Raw genomic sequence first — 18,961 nt, 5'->3', positions numbered from 1 at the left:
AGTGCTAGGATTACAGGCATGAGCCACTGCGCCCGGCCTGTAGAAAGGATTTCTAATGTAGTTAACTGTGTTCAGTATTAATAAACATTCCTGGATATCTGAAATGCATAGTTTTGTTTTTGTTTTGTTTTTTGAACTGGTCACTCTATTGTCCAGACTGGAATGCAATGGCATGATCACAGCTCACTGCACCTTCCAACTCCCAGGCTCATGGCAGTCCTCTTGGCTCAGTTTCCCAAGTAGCTAGGAGTATAGGTGCGCATCACCCACCACATCTGTCTATTTTTTTTTTTTTTTTGTAGAGATGGGGGTCTCACTATGTTTCCCAGACTGGACTTGAACTCCTGGCCTCAAGTGATCTTTCTGCCTTAGCCTCCCAAAGTGCTAAGATTACAGGTGTGAGCCACTGTGCCCAACCTGAAATGTCTAACTTTGACTAGAGTTTTTTCAAAGTGGAAAGCAATGTTATGCTTCTCTTTATTTGTTTTTAAATAAAATAACCTTTATGGTTTCTGCTACCATAGCAACTAAAAACTTTTTACTATCTCTGCTAATTCTGATGAACAGTTTTGTAAAGAGTAACTGACTGACAAAAGACTCCAGCACAAAAGACAGACCAAGCTTCATCTCATTTCGTAAGCATGGGGGCAGATGACACATTGCATTAAGTAAGACCTAGGCCTAGGGTTTGCCTTCTAAAGTGAGTGCCTCTTGAGACTGTTTTTATATTCAACAGGGAAGTGTGTGGGCATTGAAATTACGCTACATGTCATAGCCCAAATAAGCATTTGGTCATTTGAAAGAAACATCCGGAGACCAGAAAAATAATCTTACTTAAAGTTACATTTTCGAAGACCAGGGAAATAAATGTCAAATTTTCCCTTAAAATTAGCTTTATTTTTTACACGATACCCTTCCTTTTCTAGTCTTCTCAAAGCAGTGTTTCTGTCGTGTTTGTTCCATGCCTCCTCTTGAGTCCTGAAAATTGCCAGCTGCAAATTCTGACATGCCAAAGGCTCAGCTATATTTGCCCAACCAAGAAAAAGTAAAGACAGAATCTTGGAGCCAGTAAAGATTATAAACATGTTTCTACACTGTTGGTGTGCTGTTTATAAAGTGAACTCACTTTAACATTTTAATAAGCCCCCAAACTTCATTATTTTGCTCTCTCTCCAAGTACAAAGCACAGATGTTTTGGCAAGTTGGAATCTGAAGTTTGGAATTTTTAGAGGAGGTAGTGTGTGGGCAGGGAACTAGCACCCTGGGCAAGTTGAGAGGTTCAGCAATTTTCATAAAATAAGGTAAAGGAACAGCCCTTGGCCTAGAAGTTTAATAAAAGTATATAGGGGCTAGGGTGAGAATGCACAGAACAAAATGAGGGCACTGGATTTGTTCATAATATCTAAAGATATTAGACAGTTTTGCCACTTTTGAAAATAGAAAATTTTATGCAAAAAATTTTGAATTAAAACAATGGTAATATAAAATATATGATTACCTATCAAAAGGCTAGGGAATTTTGTGTAAAGGCAGAGGTTTTGCTTAAAATAAGAATTTCACGTTATTTATAAAATAAGAAATACTGTTAATAATAAGACTGAAAAGGACCTTGAAAAGCTTCTCTTCCCTGTTCCTCCCTGTTTCTGTCATGACCGTCTTTTCCTCATTTCCACCCAATATTAGAGAAAACTCTTTTTTCCCATGAGACTAAAACTGTGCTGCCCTATATGGTAGGCACCAGCCATATGTGGCTATTTAAGTTAAATTTTTTTGAAAAATTAATTCAGGCTAGGCGCAGTGGCTCACACCTGTAAGCCTAGCACTTTTCGAAGCTAAAGCGGGACTCCTGCTTTAGCCTCTGAATAGCTGGGACTACAGGCATGTGCCATTGTATCTAGCTTAAAATTTGCCAATTTTTTAAACGTGAAATTTTATGTAAAAAATTGGTGTCTAATATTTGTGGAGTAAAACTGCGTAACTTTCTCACAATTTTTAAACACACCTCAATTTAATTTTTAGTTGGTAAAAGTAGGTAGCCTATTAAGATAAACCAAATAGAGAATGGAATATAAACTTCCAAAACTTCTGGAAAATTCAACTTGTAAGCTTCATGGGCACAAAAACTTTAGTCATTTTATGAATCCCCACTGCTTAATAAAGTGTCTGACACATGGTTAGTTGATGTCTGAAATTTTTAACAGTGATTTCCTTTGGGAATCCAGACTTCTCTGGTGTGTATGCGGGGGAATACAATGAGGTGAGAGGTGAGACTCTCTCTTTCATAGACTTCCATAGTTTCTTCAACTGTGTACAGGTATAAAATGTACAATATGTATGTCATATTCATATATATAATTTTTTGAAACAGGATCTAGCTCTGTCACCCAGGCTGGAGTGCAGCCTCAAACTCCCGGGCTCAAGCAATCCTCCTGCCTTGGCCTGCCAAAGTGCTGGGATTATAGGTGTGAGCAACGGCACCTGGCTGATATATATAATAGTTTTAAATACTGAAAAGTCTTAACGTTGAGATATGTTTAGGATGTCTTATATGACTATTTCTGAAAGATGAACTTGCTCACCCTCCTCCACACACATGCATCAGAAATTTTTTATCTCCACCCTACCACTTCATCATTCATCAGGCTACTCATTTGTCCATCTACACCTTATACACTGTATATTTGTAGGATACACACATTCAAATAAATCATGTCTCTCTATTCCCCATAGTAAATACAAGCACAGAGAGACAAAATTTGCCTCTCATCAGATTCTCAACCACCCAAATGATAGTACTTGAAGAAATGTTAACCCTACTAATTATATCAAATAATTGACTGGGAAACTGGTGATAATCCTCTGACTTCAGACAAATCACATAACCTTTGTTCATCCAGGAAAAAAAAAAAAAGCCAGGCATGGTGGTACACACCTCTAGTTCCTACTTGGTGGCTGAGGTGGGAAGACCACTCAAGTCCAACATGAGCAATATAATAACATAGCCAGACCCCATCTCAAAAAAAAAAAAGATATAAAAAAGCAGCAACTAAACTAGACTAGATTACTTGTAAATTAATAATATTTTCATGCTTCAGTAATTTACTAGTTTGCTATGCAGTAAGCAATAAATGTTTATATAAACAATTTTAATAAGTTAGAAAACTTTTCTTGAAGTATGACTTATGTATTGATAATGTATTTTGTTTAAAACTATTATACAACATTATCAATTACCTAGAATTGTTCTACTCCCTTTGAATGGTTGATTTTTCCTTGAGTATTAACAATTTTTAAAATCTTGTTTTCTGTATTTTCACAATGTCTTGTAACAAAATTATCAAGATCTATTTCATTCTTTTGCTGCTGGGCAAACTATACTTAAACTGACCCTGTTCTTATTTATTCTTATGTCTCCAGATGGCTCTACAGCTTTAAAATTTAAGCATCCTTATAGGGTTTTGTGCATACTTCTGTCATGTATAATCTACTAAGTCACTCAATATTACCTCATTTCAAATTCTATCACACATCTCATTAAAGTTATATTCCAGATTCAACACTTGTATACTTTATCTTCTTCTCAGTTGAGTAAATATCCAAAAATGTTTATAATCAATGTTGCACAACTTGGCTAATGATAAATATTGTCCTTTTAAAAATCCCTGAAAATGTGAATCTTACTTGCCCAAGTCCTCATAACCAATAGAAATATTTTTAATAACCGAATAGATGCAATAAAGAAGTTTTAAAAATCACATGGAATATAGAGGCTATCTTTATACTAAATTAAAACTTTATTGAATAAAGAACACTCTCTAGAACACATGATCTGATGGACTAAGTCTATATTACATGCAATGAAGCTGAACATGACAGTAGTTTAACATGGAATGTCAAACAAATTAGTATTTTTCATGGTACAAAACTGTTTATGTAACTGATGTGCAAGAACAGTATAATACTCAGCATTTTCACCAATCATCTGTGATGAGTTTAAAAATGGCATTTGAAGAAACTGGTAGGTGTCATCAAGATATAGTTCAAATAAATTAGTTACATGTGTACTACTGAATCCTCTTTCAACCTCTCTTGCATTCCAAATAAAATCTTAGTGCAAACATCAATGTTGCTGATCACTCCAAAGACTGTCAAACTCATAATAGAATACAAGTTCTGAATTATTGTTAAGTAGGACAAACCCAAGAATACCAGTTACTGCAAAATTCATTTAGGCATACTTAATAATCCACTCTAAGCATTTCTTCTAAGTCTCTCACATTAATGACTAAAGCTTGTTTACAGTACTAAAATTCTATCATTCAAGCATCAATGATTACATTTCAGAAAAAGGAAATCATTCATTTCAGTAATAGCATTACTGCTATATTCTAAAAAAAAAAGAGAGAGAAAAAAAGAAAAAGAATCATAATTAACAAAACCAGTATCCATAATAGGATACATGGGGCAAAACATTTTAGGCAAAAAAAAAAAAAAAAAAAGTGTGCTTTACTTGCACAGCAGAAATTATATAATGTAAACACCATATTGGCCCACACCACAAAATCCATGAGAAAGGTTCAAATTTGAACACTGAGTGTGAATTATTTTCAAATCTGTGTTTGTGAGTTTATGCTGCATCTGCTTGTACCAATACATGACAAAGAAAACACACTCTTCCACACACATACACATACAAGTGATTGTTAAATATTGAGCATGGCTTGCTTCCCTGACTCTAACTCAAAAAAAAATGTTAAGTGACGTCCCAATTGTTTTAAAAATGTTTACATAAACCATTAAATGAATGTGAATAGTAGCTGAGGAATGATGAAAAAGTGATGGTAATGATATGGTGAAAGTGGATGCAAAAAGAATGTAAATACAATGCTGAGATTTGTAAATGCATGGAAAATCTTTTTCTGTGGGCCTTGTCTGAATTTTAAACTGATACCAATAAAAAAAATATATATATATATAGTAGCACAAGTCCATTGACACCTGGAGGGTCAGGCCTAGAAAGCTTACCTTCAAAGTGCAAATTTTAACAATGGAATGTTTTAGCAGGGACATAAGGACAATCCTCCATCTTTTCCTTATTGAAAAGAAGATGTTCAGGAAGTATTTATTCCTGGCCAAAGTTATTTCAGTTTCTTGGTTAAAAAACAAAAATATTTAGCCACAATTATCACCCACTCTTTCACATACACAGAACAATTCTTCGAGGTGTCAGGGGGAGAAAAAGCCCTTATTTGTGTATCACCCAATGGAACTCTTATTTAGAATTTAAGTTCATTGAATCCACTACATTAAATACCAACGTGTACCTTTCTTATCCCCTCCCTCTCCACCCACCTATCCCAGACACCCCCAATGAACCTAGGTATTCTAATGTCTTTGTTTTCTTTCTAAGCCTCATGACTAAGGCTTTTGAGTACCACCTCCGCTGGAACAAAATTAACACCTAAGGTGCACTTTCTACAGCACCTTTTTTCTTCTCCACGATTGAGTGGAATCTTGATGCTTTCAAGCCTGTATCTAGATCTCCAGGTCATCAGGCCGAGGTCTGCTGCTGGCGCGACTGCTGGCTCTGCTCGAAGGTCGCTGGTCCACGATGGCTAGTGGCTGTAGTTCGTGTCCAGCAGCTAGTTTTTTAGAATTCTGGTTATCATCGGGGAAATCAAAAGGCTGTGCATGGGAGTTAGAGATGGTGCTTCCTGCCTGCCCCATTCTATTTTGTTCTGCACTGTAATTAGCCCAGTTTTGCTCACTTGCTTGCTTGTTGTAATTGCGGCAAGAAGAATTGTTTCTGTCGCCAGTAACCAGCTTGTACCCTGGAGGAGACATGGGTGAGAGGGGAGCGGTTGGTGAAGAGCAGCCATTGAAATATGCGTATTTTGGAGATCCACAGTCTTTGGAGGGGCTTAGTGGGCCAGTGGTAGCATGGTAAGGATCGCTCTTTCCCTTCACACGATCCTTAACCCCCTTGAAGAAGACATAGAAGAGTTCAATGATATTCAAGGCAAGAGACACCAAGGACACCACCAGCATAAAGATGATGAAGATGGTCTTCTCCGTGGGGCGAGAGAGGAAGCAGTCCACCTGATGTGGGCAGGGATCTCTTTTGCAAGTGTAAACGGCACTCAAGCTGAATCCATAGATGTACCACTGGATCAGCAAGAAGGCCACCTCGAAGACAGACTTAAAGAGGATACTGATGATGTAGGTTCGCAGCAAACCCCCACGCATCTTCACCTTACCATGCTCTTCAATGCCATACTTAAACTTCTTTATTTCAATCTGCTTCAAGTGCATCTCCACATTGACACCATCAGTTTGGGCAACTTTGAGTTCCTCTTCTTTCTTGTTCAGTTTCTCTTCCTTTCGCATCACATAGAACACATGAGCCAGATACAAGAGTGTGGGTACAGACACAAATATGATCTGGAGGACCCAGAAGCGCACATGAGAGATTGGGAAAGACTTGTCATAGCAGACGTTTTCACAACCAGGTTGCTGAGTGTTACAACGAAAGGCAGACTGCTCATCACCCCAAGCTGACTCAACTGCTGTCCCCAGCAGCAGGATTCGGAAAATGAAAAGGACTGATAGCCACACCTTCCCTCCAGCAGTGGAGTAGGCTTGAACTTTGTCAAGGAGTTTGCCTAAGGCACTCCAATCACCCATGTTGCCAGGGCACCACCTGAAAAGAAACAAAAGGACGACTACATGATCAAGGATTGCGAATTATCAGTTTAACATATATTCTCTTTCAGCTGATAGTCAAAATATTGCAAAAGATCTCATATCTTACCAGTACTTTTCAAAAAAAGACCAAGTGCAAAATTCTTCCGGTTCCGATTCCCCCCACAGAGGTCTAACACTTAACTTTTTTTTTTTTTAAGATAAAGTAAGTCTTAGAAGCAACAGAGCCTATGTGACAGAGAGTAAATTGCAATCTTAAGCTGTGAAGATGTATTATTTGCTCAACTACTGCCTTGCCATGTGACTTGAGAAGCTGTCTGTGCTAAGTGTCTCTGCTTATTTTATTTGTCTGATAAATGAGAACAGTTCTTGCCTGGTAGGCCTGTGTCTGGATACATGCCTAAGCAAAATGCTGATGTATGTTATTTAAAGCACAGGTATCTAAGAATTGAGGTAAGAACACTCATGAACACACAATACACACACAAGCTCAGTTCCCAAACTTTCATACTATTATATAGCATTTATTTCTAATTTTAATCTGAAATGTTTCTCAATGGTATATCAAGTGTAATTTGTGCATACTTTATATTATAGTCATTTATACTTTTTGGTTTCTTCTTCTTCTTCTTCTTTTTTTTTTTTTTTAAGAGATAGAGTTTTGCTATGTTGCTCCGGCTGCTCAACCCTTCCTCCTGTATGCCTTAGCCTCTCGAAGAGCTAGGACTATAGGCCTGTGCCACTGTGCCCAGCTGTTTATTCTTAAGGAGTGACTTATGTGGCTTAGAAGTCTGTCTTCTGTCCAGAGAAAAAATAGGTTGTACTGAAATACGCTATTTTGACACAATGTGTCATATACAAGAACTAGTTCAAAAAACAAACTCTTAATACACATCATATTTCAAGTAAAAAGTTCAATTTGTCTCAATACTACTTATAACCTTAGAAATAAAAAAGGACTACTTCAGAATGTTTTCTTCAGCAAAAAAAGATGGTTTCCATGTTTTGATTGTTGTATACTTTAAAGTTCCCTTACTGGGCTTTACATTCAGTGTATACATTCAATTTAACTTCTTATCAATATCTAGGTATCTTAAGCATAGGACTTCCCCATTAATGGGGATGTGAAAAAAACTTAAGTCTGTAGAACTGACAAATATTCCTAAAGTCGTCTAGTTCAATTTATGCTTCTAATTGCCAATCATCCATTTAACTGATAAAAATTGAGGTTCTCAGGTTATAGGAAATATTCAGCTACAGATAGAGCCAGAAGAAGACTCACATCCCCAGGCCAAACCTTTTCAATGCATCACACTGGTTTTAAAAGTATAGTAAAGCTGCACTAAAGCTAGAAATGTTTCCATGCTTTGATATATACAATCTTAACCATGGCTGAAAGCTGGGAAGAAGTGAATACCATGACATGTGGGAGGCATAGAGAATACAGGCTAATTTTTAGCAGAGAGGAGTAATTGGAGGGTTTAGAAAAGGATGAAGTAATCAAAGATTATTTAATAATTAAAAACAAGCAAAGTAAAGACTTTCCAGAAGCTTAAGTAATGAATTCTAAATAGTGTAACTAAAAGTAGGATTATGTAGGCTTCTTAGACTTATGTTCACTATCTGAATATAAAGGAGTTTCTCATCTGGTGTTGAACTATAGGCCGTATTCTCCTTGTAGGAAGGAAAAATCCAGGGGAGTCTTCTTCCCCATCATGCAATGTTACATTTCTGTCTAACGACTGCATTTGCTGGCTACAGAAGACATTAAAAAATGAAATGGAACCTGACCTGGGATTTCCTGGATGGATCAAAGAGATGGCTAAGCCATAAAGCTAACCTATGCACGAGCTATCTAAATTAGCATTTGATGGGTATATTTGACGACAGCCTAGAGACTGGTGCCAAAGAATGCTGGAATAAGAATGGGAGGTGGGTGGGCAGGCTGCAGAAATGATACTGTCCCAGAGGTCATAAAAAGGGAGCTTCCCTTCTACTTTTAGGAAGAGTCATTTTAGACTCTGAAGTGACAAGTTAGAAAGTGAAATTGATGTATGAAAAGAGCAGTCAAAAAAGAACAAAGGCTTACAGGGTTGTCAAAGAGAGTTAAATAGCCAAGGGAAAGCTTGAAGTGAGGGAGTAATTTAGTCTTGATGGACAATTTGATGGTGAGAGAATGCAAAAGAAAAAACCCTACAATTTAACAGAAAATACTAGACTGGGAATAAAGAAGTATAGTCCACGAGGGTCAAACAAACATAACAGGATTTTTGGAGCTGTATCAACAGACAGTTTCTATGTGATGATGTGTAAATTGGCCCTAATTCTGTTTGTAAAAAAATACAGTATTTTGCCAGTGTCATCTGCTTTTGCTCAGATATTCCAATTGCTGGGGGGAAAAATAACAAAAACAATCAAGCATAAAATGATAAACTGTTTGCATACATCTCATCACATTCATGCAATGATAGAGCTGAAGACAAACCTAACATGTTTGGAAATATGACTGGGCACAACAGAAGTTATAATTTTAGTGTTTTATCATTATTCAAAGTAAAATATGATTATGTAGATGCTTATGGTGATTCATTACTAAGTTTTTTTTTACATTCCATGTTAAATAACATTTGACTTTCATATAATTCTGAAATTCCACAAAAATACTCCACGGTCATATAGTATGTGAACTGGGTCACCAGGCAGTTCTCTAGGTAGTTCTTTTGTATTACACCAGCAATTTAATTGCAAAGTTGTCTTTTCTTTTAATCACCCATGCGGTTGTCATTTGCATTAATGAGTTATGCTCTTTCATCTGAATACAATATGAATTATCCACTTGGACACCTAGGATCCTGTAACATGTAGATACCTGTCAGTACCACTATCACAGATACCATGAAATAATGTTTAATGTGACAGCTTATCCTATGACTCCCAAGAAGAGGTAACAAAAATAGTTAGCTTATTTTGGTAGTTGCTCATTTTGCCGTGAATCAAAACTTCTGTCAACTGGCTGTTCCTCTCCTCTCTACCAAACCTGGTTTAATATTTTTATTTTTCCAACTCTTACTTAAAATTTTAATGTCCTTTTATAAGGAAAGGGCGTAATTACAAGGAAACATCCTTTTATAAGGAAAGGATGTAAGTATATGCCCTTACAGAATCTCTGGCCTTGATCTACAGATTATATACCACATTTGCATTTACCAATATGAGACAGGTATGTTTCTTATTTGATACATGAGGACACCAAGGTGGCCGAACGTATCATGTACATTCATGCCTCTACCTCTAGGTTCCTAAGTTGGTGCTTCATATAGTAGGCCTCGGTTGATAAAGAGTTGTGCAAAATTCTCATTAAGAACAGATTCCTGAGAGCAGCTGGTCTACCCTTCTTGTGCCTTCTTTGTGCCATGTTAGATCACATTTTCCATTGCTCTTCATGGCCCCCTAGACTAGATGCCCAAAGCTGCAGGCACTAAGTATGGCCTGCCGGAGGTCCCTCTGGTCCCTTTACAGTGGTTTCCTGAACTGCATCACAATCACTTGACAGCATTTGTTAAAAACATACAGTCCTGGCCCTCACCAGTCTGTATGAATCTGAACTTCTAGAGGACGAAGCATGGGAAACAAGGGTGTTTTTTTGTTTTATTGTTACCTTTTTAAACAAATATCCCAGGGAATTTTGAAGTAATGTTTTAGGCCAGCAGGAAAACAATGGTTTCTTGACATTTCTAGTGCTTTCTTGTTCAAAATATTTAGGAGTGAGGGAAATGTAAAGAGTCTAAAAAGTCCAAAGGGCCAAGCATGAGGAGTAAGGGGCTTTCTGGGCACCTGGAACTGAGCTCATCCTCGGCTCCACAGCCCCTTTTCACTTCCTGAACCTCCATCTGCCACTCCCTGAGAGCACAAGGACTAAACTCTTTAATCCAAATGAAATCCCTTAAAAATAAAGCTTCAATTTTAAATTACAATTGACTGTCCCTCTTGAGCCTTAAAAACAAATCACTGTGCCGAAGCTGCAGTCAAGTCTCTCCATGTCATTAATAACCTAATAATTATTAGAATTAGAAAACATTTTACTTTCAATTTTAAAGATTATCCCAAGAAGAGACAACTATAATGAGTTCAGAGTAGAGACTTAAACAAATAAAGGTAAGTAGGACCATTGATAACTAGAGTGAGATTTACTGTCTATCATCTTTTTTTATAATTGAAAGTAAACACTTAGGGAAGATGAAGGTCATTAAATTCTGAAAGAAGAAAATCGGAGCCTAAAAATTCATAAGGAAATGTCTATGGAAGTTCCTGATAAAATCATTTAATGGGTTTCTTGGGGGAGAAGGGAAATGCTATGCATGTTTCTAATGTACTAAAACCAAACATCTTTATAGCCAAATACTCAAATGTAAACCCTTCTAATGGTTTTCTTTAACTTTTATAAGAACCCCTGTCCCTTGCAGTAAACGTTGTGGGGTGAGATCAGTTGTGACTATTCCTGTACGCTTACAACAGCCACATGTTCTTTGTGGTAATATTCGTATACACACATAATCACCATAACCCGTATTCAGTCCATCAGCCAAGTACTATAGACTATCTTCAAAATATAACCAGACTGTGACTGATCCTTACCACCATCCTTGCTCTTAGGCTGATCTCAGCCATCATCATCTCTCTTCGGGTTTCATGTCACAGCCTGGTTACCCTGCTTGCCAACCTTTCTCAGAGCAAACAGTCAATCTTGAAAAACAATCCCACAAACACACTGATCTGCTTTGATCAGCTCTGCTCCATCCACGTGGCTCACTTCCTCACTTGTTTCAGGTCTCACCTCACCAGCCAACTTTTCTGACCACCAGTATGAAATAGCAACATCCTTTCCCCAGTTCTGTCATTTCCTATTCCCTTTGCCCTGTTTTTTTTTTTTTAAATTACCCTTAGCTCTACTTGATATAGTAAATATTTACTTGTTTATTATCTGTATTCTTCCAAGGAAAAGACTATCTGTGTTCCTATACTAGAATGTGAGCTCCTTGAGGGAGTTTGCTTTGCTCAGTGCTGTATCCCCAGTGCTTAAGAGTAAGAAAGAGTAAGGGATGCTGCATTAATATGTGTTGAGTGAATTAATGGGGCCTGATCCAAAAATATATTGTGCAAAAAACGAGGGGCACCAGGTTTCACCAACTTTTTTGACTATATCTTTGAGAGTCTCTTAATGGTGATTATATATGTCAAACTTCTAAAGTTTCAAATTAATTAAAAAGGGGAGTCACAGTAAAGGATAGTCATCATCTCATTCAGCTAAATTTTCAAGTGGCAATCTCTGAAACAGAGAATTGTTTGTTGAACCGTACTTTTCAAATGATTCCCGAGCAGGCAATAGGGCTGAGTGAAGAAAAAAGGCCAAGAGCTTGAATTTATTAGGTGAGATCCTTATGATGGTTAGGATTCTTACAGAACTTTATCGGGTATCGTGGATGTATATTCAGTTTCACTGTTAGGTGTTCCAGATTAAGATTGAAAAAAAAAAACTTAGGCTGTTGTGCCTCCACTTTTATGGTATTCTAACACCTATTGTACCCCATGATTTTATTGTAGCCAAGGACACTATTGCAAGAAGAAATAAACTGTTTATTAAAATTAATTTAGCCTGTTATTAAAATTGTGTGTATTTCAAGAATGACAAGTATGGGGGCTCAGAAGGGGAAGAGCAGCAGCTGATATTAACCCTAGTTAATATAAAATCTCTATATAGTCTGGTAAGTAAGTCTATATAGTCTATGCAGGCAGTTAAGTGATTTGAATCTGATATCAATGGAAAACCTTCCCAGTTCATCAGATAATACCCAATCTTTGTTTCCTTATTTATACCTAGATAGTTAGCCTAACTCTGTGGTATATCAAACCTAGTCTATGTAAACATCTATTCTGCCTCATGGTTCTATGATAATCTTTAGTTTCCTTTGTAAAGAATTGCACATTTCTGCAGGTTTTTTTTTTTTTTTTTTGAGACAGAATCTCACTCTGTTGCCTGGGCTAGAGTGCTGTGGTGTCAGCCTAGCTCACAGCAACCTCAAACTCCTGGGCTCAAGCGATCCTCCTGCCTCAGCCTCCCAAGTAGCTGGGACTACAAGCATGCACCACCATGCCCAGCTAATTTTTCTGTATTTATTTTTAGCTGTCCATATAATTTCTTTCTATTTTTAGTAGAGACAGGGGTCTCACTCTTGCTTAGGCTGGTCTCGAACTCCTGAGCTCAAGCAATCTGCCCACCTCGGCCTCCCAGAGTGCTAGGATTACAGGTGTGAGCCACCGCACCCTGCCTTCTGCAGGTATTTGATGTATGACATTCGAACTGCATTTTTTTTTTTTTTTTTGTGGGGTGGTGGAGGGAGACAATAAAAAAACCACCAACAGGCCTTTTTTTCCCCTGGCTCTTACCTTCCTTATCACATAGTTAACCTATGTCAGCCTCCACAGATTGAGATGAGACCGGGATTGGGGGATAAGGCCATGAAAAGAGAGGATGATACCTACGCAAAAGAGACAATCCTTTTTCTAGTTCAACAGCTGCCACTTAACTCTCCCACTAACAGAAGTTTCTCAAGGTCAATTTAAGGGTGCCAGAGGGAAAAACCTAAGTCAGAAGGTGCAAGCTCAAAGCTATGTTCTTTAACTGTGATCTAAGTAACTTAAAAACCATATTTCTATCAGTTCTTGGTGTTTCTCCTGCCTCCACCCTCAATTCCACCTCTAAATTAACTATTTTTATTGAATAGCCTTTTTATTTTGTAATCACATAAACATACCCTTACGGCTCTCAAGTGTATTGATTAAGAACAGTCTATTTTCTTCAGTGAGCATTGAATGAGATAACTCATGCACGTGAAACTCTCAGTAGGTGCTCAATAAAGTTTAGTTAGCTCATTTATTTTCTTATTTTGGGTATCTTTTCAGCAAGATAGCATCTAAGAAATTATTAACATTTTCTAAAAATTATTTTAAAAACTGGGAAAATTGGTACGTGAAATTTATGGAATTTTATAAAGCTAATGATACATTAAAAAAGAATTAACCATGATTTGAATTTTGGCAAAAGACAGTCTTACATACATAGCTAAATGGTGAATTTAAACATGCAAAGTGGAGAATTTAGGCAGTTATTCCAATAATTAAATATATATATATATATATATATAAATCTCCCATGGATGGATGAAACTCTGGGGATTTTTAAAAACTCGAATTATCCATATTGAATATTGACATTAATGATAAATACCAGATAATAATTTTTTCTCTCCAGAGCTGAACTGGTGTGTTTGGATAAGTTCTAACACATCTATTCAAACAGCTAAGAATCTTGAAGGGGAAGTCAGAACAACAGGAAAGGTGGAGTGGAAGGTATTAATCACTGGAGACTGCCCTATCATTCCTTTCCCTCCGGGTATCATATATAAAGGCTCAAACCAAGATACACCTCTGGATATTACAAAAGAAACAAAGGAATGTACCCCGTGGAGTTTTCCAACCTTCTCTATGTGGAATTGAAAATATGTAAGTAACAAAGTAACTCTCAGTAACTGAAAGTATACCCTTTCAGCTGCCTTCTGTGGAGTATCTTAAGAACTGTTTCCCCTGAAGGGTCAGCGTTGCAGGAATCACAACTGTAAAGGATGAGGAACTGAGTGGGTGGGGCAGCTGTGGCGAGAAACTTCAAACGGTATTAAAAAATGTGGAACATGTTTAAATAGTGAAGAAAGTAGGAGCAAAGCGCTACCACTGCATTTTGCAGGCAAAGGGCAGGTGACCACTATACCCTGACTTTGAGAAGTACAAAGCATTCACATTGGGGGAACATGTTCCAGTAGTATAGAATTCAACATGTTGCCAGGGCAAAATGTATTTCCTCGCATTGGCATAATTTTCAGTCAATTTGGCCTACCCAGAAGTAACTACTCTTTCCCCAAAGGTGTGTTCTATCTAACTGGCTTATTCCGGTCTCTGGAGTGGGTTGGTTTAATGAGATCTTCTCTGCATTACTGCAGGCTTTTATTTTCAGTAATTCTTGTACAAAAGGAAAAATTAGTCTTCTTCTGGGGGACACTTTTGACTGAGTTCAAGTGTGCCCGACTCTCGGAGGGTGAGATTCAGCATCTTTCTTGTCGTTACTAACTTGGTTCAGGAAGGAAAAGAAATTAAACCACCTCCAAATAAAGCCATGCTTGTTTTCACATTTTATAGCTCTCCTCTTCCCACCCCACTTTGCACCTAGAGAGAAACAGAAGCGCGCCTTTGGGTGGGGATGGATATGATGTGGGTTAAGGAGGGTTCATCGATAAGCTTCACCAGAAGTGCGGAGAAAACACGTGATGGCGAGCTAAAGGACAGTGGAGGCGACGTCCTGCTCGGAACTCAAGGTTTGAGTTTCCAAATCCTGTCCTGATTTGCCTGAGGACACGTCATTAGCTCTGGCCTCTTTTCCTTAAGGGTCTTTTATTTTTCCCCTTCCCTGCCCCGCCTCATTCTCGGGAAGTTTCAAGAACTTCCCGGAGAGTTACAAGTGCAATTTAAGCACGATAATTCTCAAGCTACTCAGGTTTCTTTACCCACGCTTATACAGTAGGATTCAACAAGGTTAAAAGAAAAAAAGGACACTGTGAACGGGAGTGAGAAGAATGAGAAATTAGATTGACAACTTTAATTAAATCAATTATCTGCTCTTCTACCATTTGGCACAAAGCCCATCTCTCCTCCCATCCTCCCACTCCCCCCACCCCCATTCGGGTTCCTTTTCAGTGGCAGAACTCAGATCTGCACTCGCTTTGACTTTTAAGGATTTGAGGGAAATGTCTCAAAAACCGGTTGGTTCGGGCAGCGAAGGAGCCCCGGGGAGCCGGGCCGATGCTAAGATGGCAGGAGGCGCCCCGCGCGGGCTCAGGAAAGCTTTCATTTTTATTCGCTTTTCAGCATTCCCTGTGCAAAAACTTCAATTGCAGGGTCACATCAAGAATCTAATTAATCTGTGGATTTAAAGAGAACAGAAGATCCTTACTGGGCACAAAAATGCATGGTTGCATTTCTGGTTAAGAGAATGTGTGTTACCAAGAAAAGCGTTTTAAAAACTGAACCCTTTAAAACAACACACTCGTGTAATCTTTACCTACTGGCTAGCACCCTGGCACCTCCAACTCAAAAACACTGCCCCAGAACTCTAAAGCCTGTTGCGGGTTCGGTTCGTGCAGATGGAAGGGGGTCAGGGGGATGGGTCTTAGCTCCCTCTAAAGTGCTGTTTGAGAAATTTCTTTTTCCTATTCTTTCTAGGAGCTACCGTTTTAGGAGACGATTTTGGAAATGCACCCTGGCATACACTCTTTTCTGTTATCCTCCTCTCATGTTCTTTAAGTAACCACCCCCACTCAAGAGATTTCATCTCCAGAATTGCCAACGTGGTCAAGTAAAAGCTAGCTCTCCTGAGGGTCTCAAATCTTTCCATAGTGGTTGCTAACACAAAGTAACTATTTACTGTTGATTTTTAAACTGTAATATTAACACTCTGAATTTTATACTTTTTTGTTTAATGGGAGAAATTCTAGGAAGAAACCACGTGGAAGTCAAGTAACCACGATGTTTTAACAAAGCACTTAGTTACAAAAGGAGTTTGCTTTGCAAGGCTATAGAACATCAATCAAGATTTCCATATGAAAAAGCACTTTATTCTGTTAAGTACAGAATACTATAGGAAGCAGGCTGAGCAAATTTGCACTTTGATTTTTGTGCTGTAGGTAGTCAAATCCCCAACCCAGGCCCCTAACTGCCCCCCACTGAACAGATTAGAGCACCTACTGATTATGAAAAAATAAAATTATATTCTAAAATGAAGAACCAAATATCCAGCGAACTAGTTCTTTATTCTAATTGGAAAGGTTTGAATCTTTTACCTGTTGCATTATTAATAGAAACTTTTCTAACAGTCAAAAGATAAATTCCATACAATTTTAAAACTACAGAAACACTTGCAAATTCATCATTCCATTAACAGTATCATAAACCAAAGCTAAATCTAACACATTTAAAAACTTTAGAAAAGTTTTACTTGTAGAAAAAGAAACTAATAGATAAAACTAAAAAAAAAAAACTTACTCTTTCTCTTAAAAGAAGTGAAGTCACGCCAAGTGATTGAACTCCTTGGAGGATGAAGTAAAATGAAAAGGCAAGTTCAGGCACTCAGACCTGTCTATTTAAAGTTTAAAACTCTGCTGCTGTTTGGTACTTTCCTCACGCCTTCCCCCTAATGAAAGAAAAGTGCTGATACCTCGTAAAAGCTTTTTTGTAACTTGGAGCACAGAGCTTTTAAAAGTTTCAAGCCACTGACTCAACTAGGAGGAGGGGCTAGAAGGAAGGGGAGGGCAAAAGGAAAGAGGGGGAGGAGGTGGAGAGGAGACTGGTGAACGTGGAGGGTAGGGAGAGAAGAGGCAGAGAGGAGTAGCCAGGTCAAGATAAAGTTGTAGTTTATATTTGCTGATAAGAAAAAATAAAATAGCCTTAGAGACATGAATGCCTGTACTTGGAGTTACTCCTTACAGATAAAAATTACTGGTTTTAGTGCTTGTTTCACAAAAAAATCAGGGATAATGAAAACTTGTGTATTTTGTAATATAACATTGTCTAAAATACAAAAAAATTTACAGTAAATAAAAATGTTGGAGAATAGTATAACCAGTGCAAACTGGTTTCATATTGACCAAGGTGGATGAAGTTAGAGGTGGGTGTGAGTGACCTATTTGATGATCTAATTTCCTTACTCTTAATTTAAATAGGGACAATTAACAAAGGAAATGGGGGGATGGAAGAGAGACCTTTCAAAAATGGGACATATATGGTGGTATGTCCATCCTCAGTCCATCTTCAGACCCTCTGATGGCTTTGAATTTTTACTTTTTCAGTTTAGCAAAACATATATGTTTTGTTTGTGAAATCTTGATATCTGACTTCTACCCAATCTCCAGGAAATTGAAAGTTTATGATATCTCAGCCTATTCAGGCCAACATACTAAAAATCTAAATCTGTAGTGAAATGTTGGGATTTTTTAAGTCAAATACAGACTATAGTTGTCTGTAGTTGGCATTAAGTGGGTCCCCAAACTATTCAACCTTCATTAAGATCATCTCCCCTCTAAAGCCCACTAGAGAGTTTTCTGCCCAATGACAGTAGAGCTGGGCATATAATCTTTATGTGCTTCTCCACCACTTCCAAGACTCTTTCTCTTCAGGACTCTGCATTAGAGTTTATAGTGGCCTGAGTCATGTGGCCTCATTCTTAGAGCAGACAGCTCACTTAAGGGCTCCCTAGATGCCGTAGCACAGGGCTGTGGTAGGACAATTCCTCATAAACAGGCTTCAGTTATGCTCCGAGGTTGGGCAGGGAAACATCTTGGCCATTATTCTCTGGAAGCAAGGCAAACTCATCCAGCCTTAATATTCCTAACCTTTTTCTCACTAATACAAATAGAAAAAAGAAAGATGGCAACTATTTCCTTGTAGACAGCTTTCCCTAAATATACTTTCACTGAAATGACTAATAAAACATCTTTTGAAATATTGCAGTTTTAAGACTTCTTATTTGTTTAGCTATCTATTTCTTCTTATTTTGCCTTCTTATTTGTTTAGCTATCTATTTCTAATGGTACAGTTTTTAAGTTGAGGAAGGGGAAAAAAGGTATTATGGAAGAAGAAATTGTGATCTGACTTTCAAGTTTTCAGAAACAGCAACCTATAAGTATTATTTTGGTATTATATTTATATTGTCCTTTCCTTCAAATGAATCTATTGTTTTGTCTTAACTAAAAATTATTTCATTCCATTTAGAACACATTCATGAAAATATGATTTATTCTTTTTATCATAAGAAATACTTTCCTTTTTATAAAAAAAGAAGTCTGTGCTTCATTTAATTTACACAATGATTACTTTTGTAAAATATTTGTCAACTACAATTATTACTGATAATATCCATTTTATTAAAAACATTATGATGCTAATTTGGAATTAGTTGCATAAAAGTTGTGATTGACTGTTTTATAATAGAGGTTTGAAAACAAAAAATTGTGTTTATTTCTATTTATGTTTTATTGGGTCTATAGAAGGAGACTGATACCTAACTATTATGCTACCTTTTCCTTTCAACCTATTACCTATATAACCAACTGGAAATAGAACTAAAAAACTTCTTTCTACTAAATTAAATTATTCAGGG

General features: G+C 37.4%; 1 protein-coding gene across 1 annotated transcript; it reads right to left on the bottom strand.

Annotated features, from left to right (window-relative positions):
- Nucleotides 1-3,775: 3,775 nt before the first annotated feature.
- Nucleotides 3,776-17,104, bottom strand: GJA1 (gap junction protein alpha 1). The gene is made up of 2 exons (XM_045544277.1): nucleotides 16,849-17,104; nucleotides 3,776-6,700 (listed from the first exon to the last, which is right to left on the bottom strand). The coding sequence occupies exon 2, from the start codon at nucleotides 6,682-6,684 to the stop codon at nucleotides 5,536-5,538; it is 1,149 nt and encodes a 382-aa protein (XP_045400233.1). The 5' UTR covers nucleotides 6,685-6,700; nucleotides 16,849-17,104; the 3' UTR covers nucleotides 3,776-5,535.
- Nucleotides 17,105-18,961: the final 1,857 nt, after the last annotated feature.

The sequence above is a fragment of the Lemur catta genome, chromosome 2 (genome assembly GCF_020740605.2).
Source record: "Lemur catta isolate mLemCat1 chromosome 2, mLemCat1.pri, whole genome shotgun sequence".
Taxonomy (NCBI): Eukaryota; Metazoa; Chordata; class Mammalia; order Primates; family Lemuridae; genus Lemur; species Lemur catta.
The sequence above is the reverse complement of the archived record's forward strand: the minus strand, read 5'-3'. Positions and strand labels throughout refer to the sequence as shown.

What these genes read in the sequence shown, in the direction of transcription:
- GJA1 (XM_045544277.1), bottom strand. Translation starts at nt 6,684, where the DNA reads ATGGGTGATTGGAGTGCCTTAGGCAAACTCCTTGACAAAGTTCAAGCC.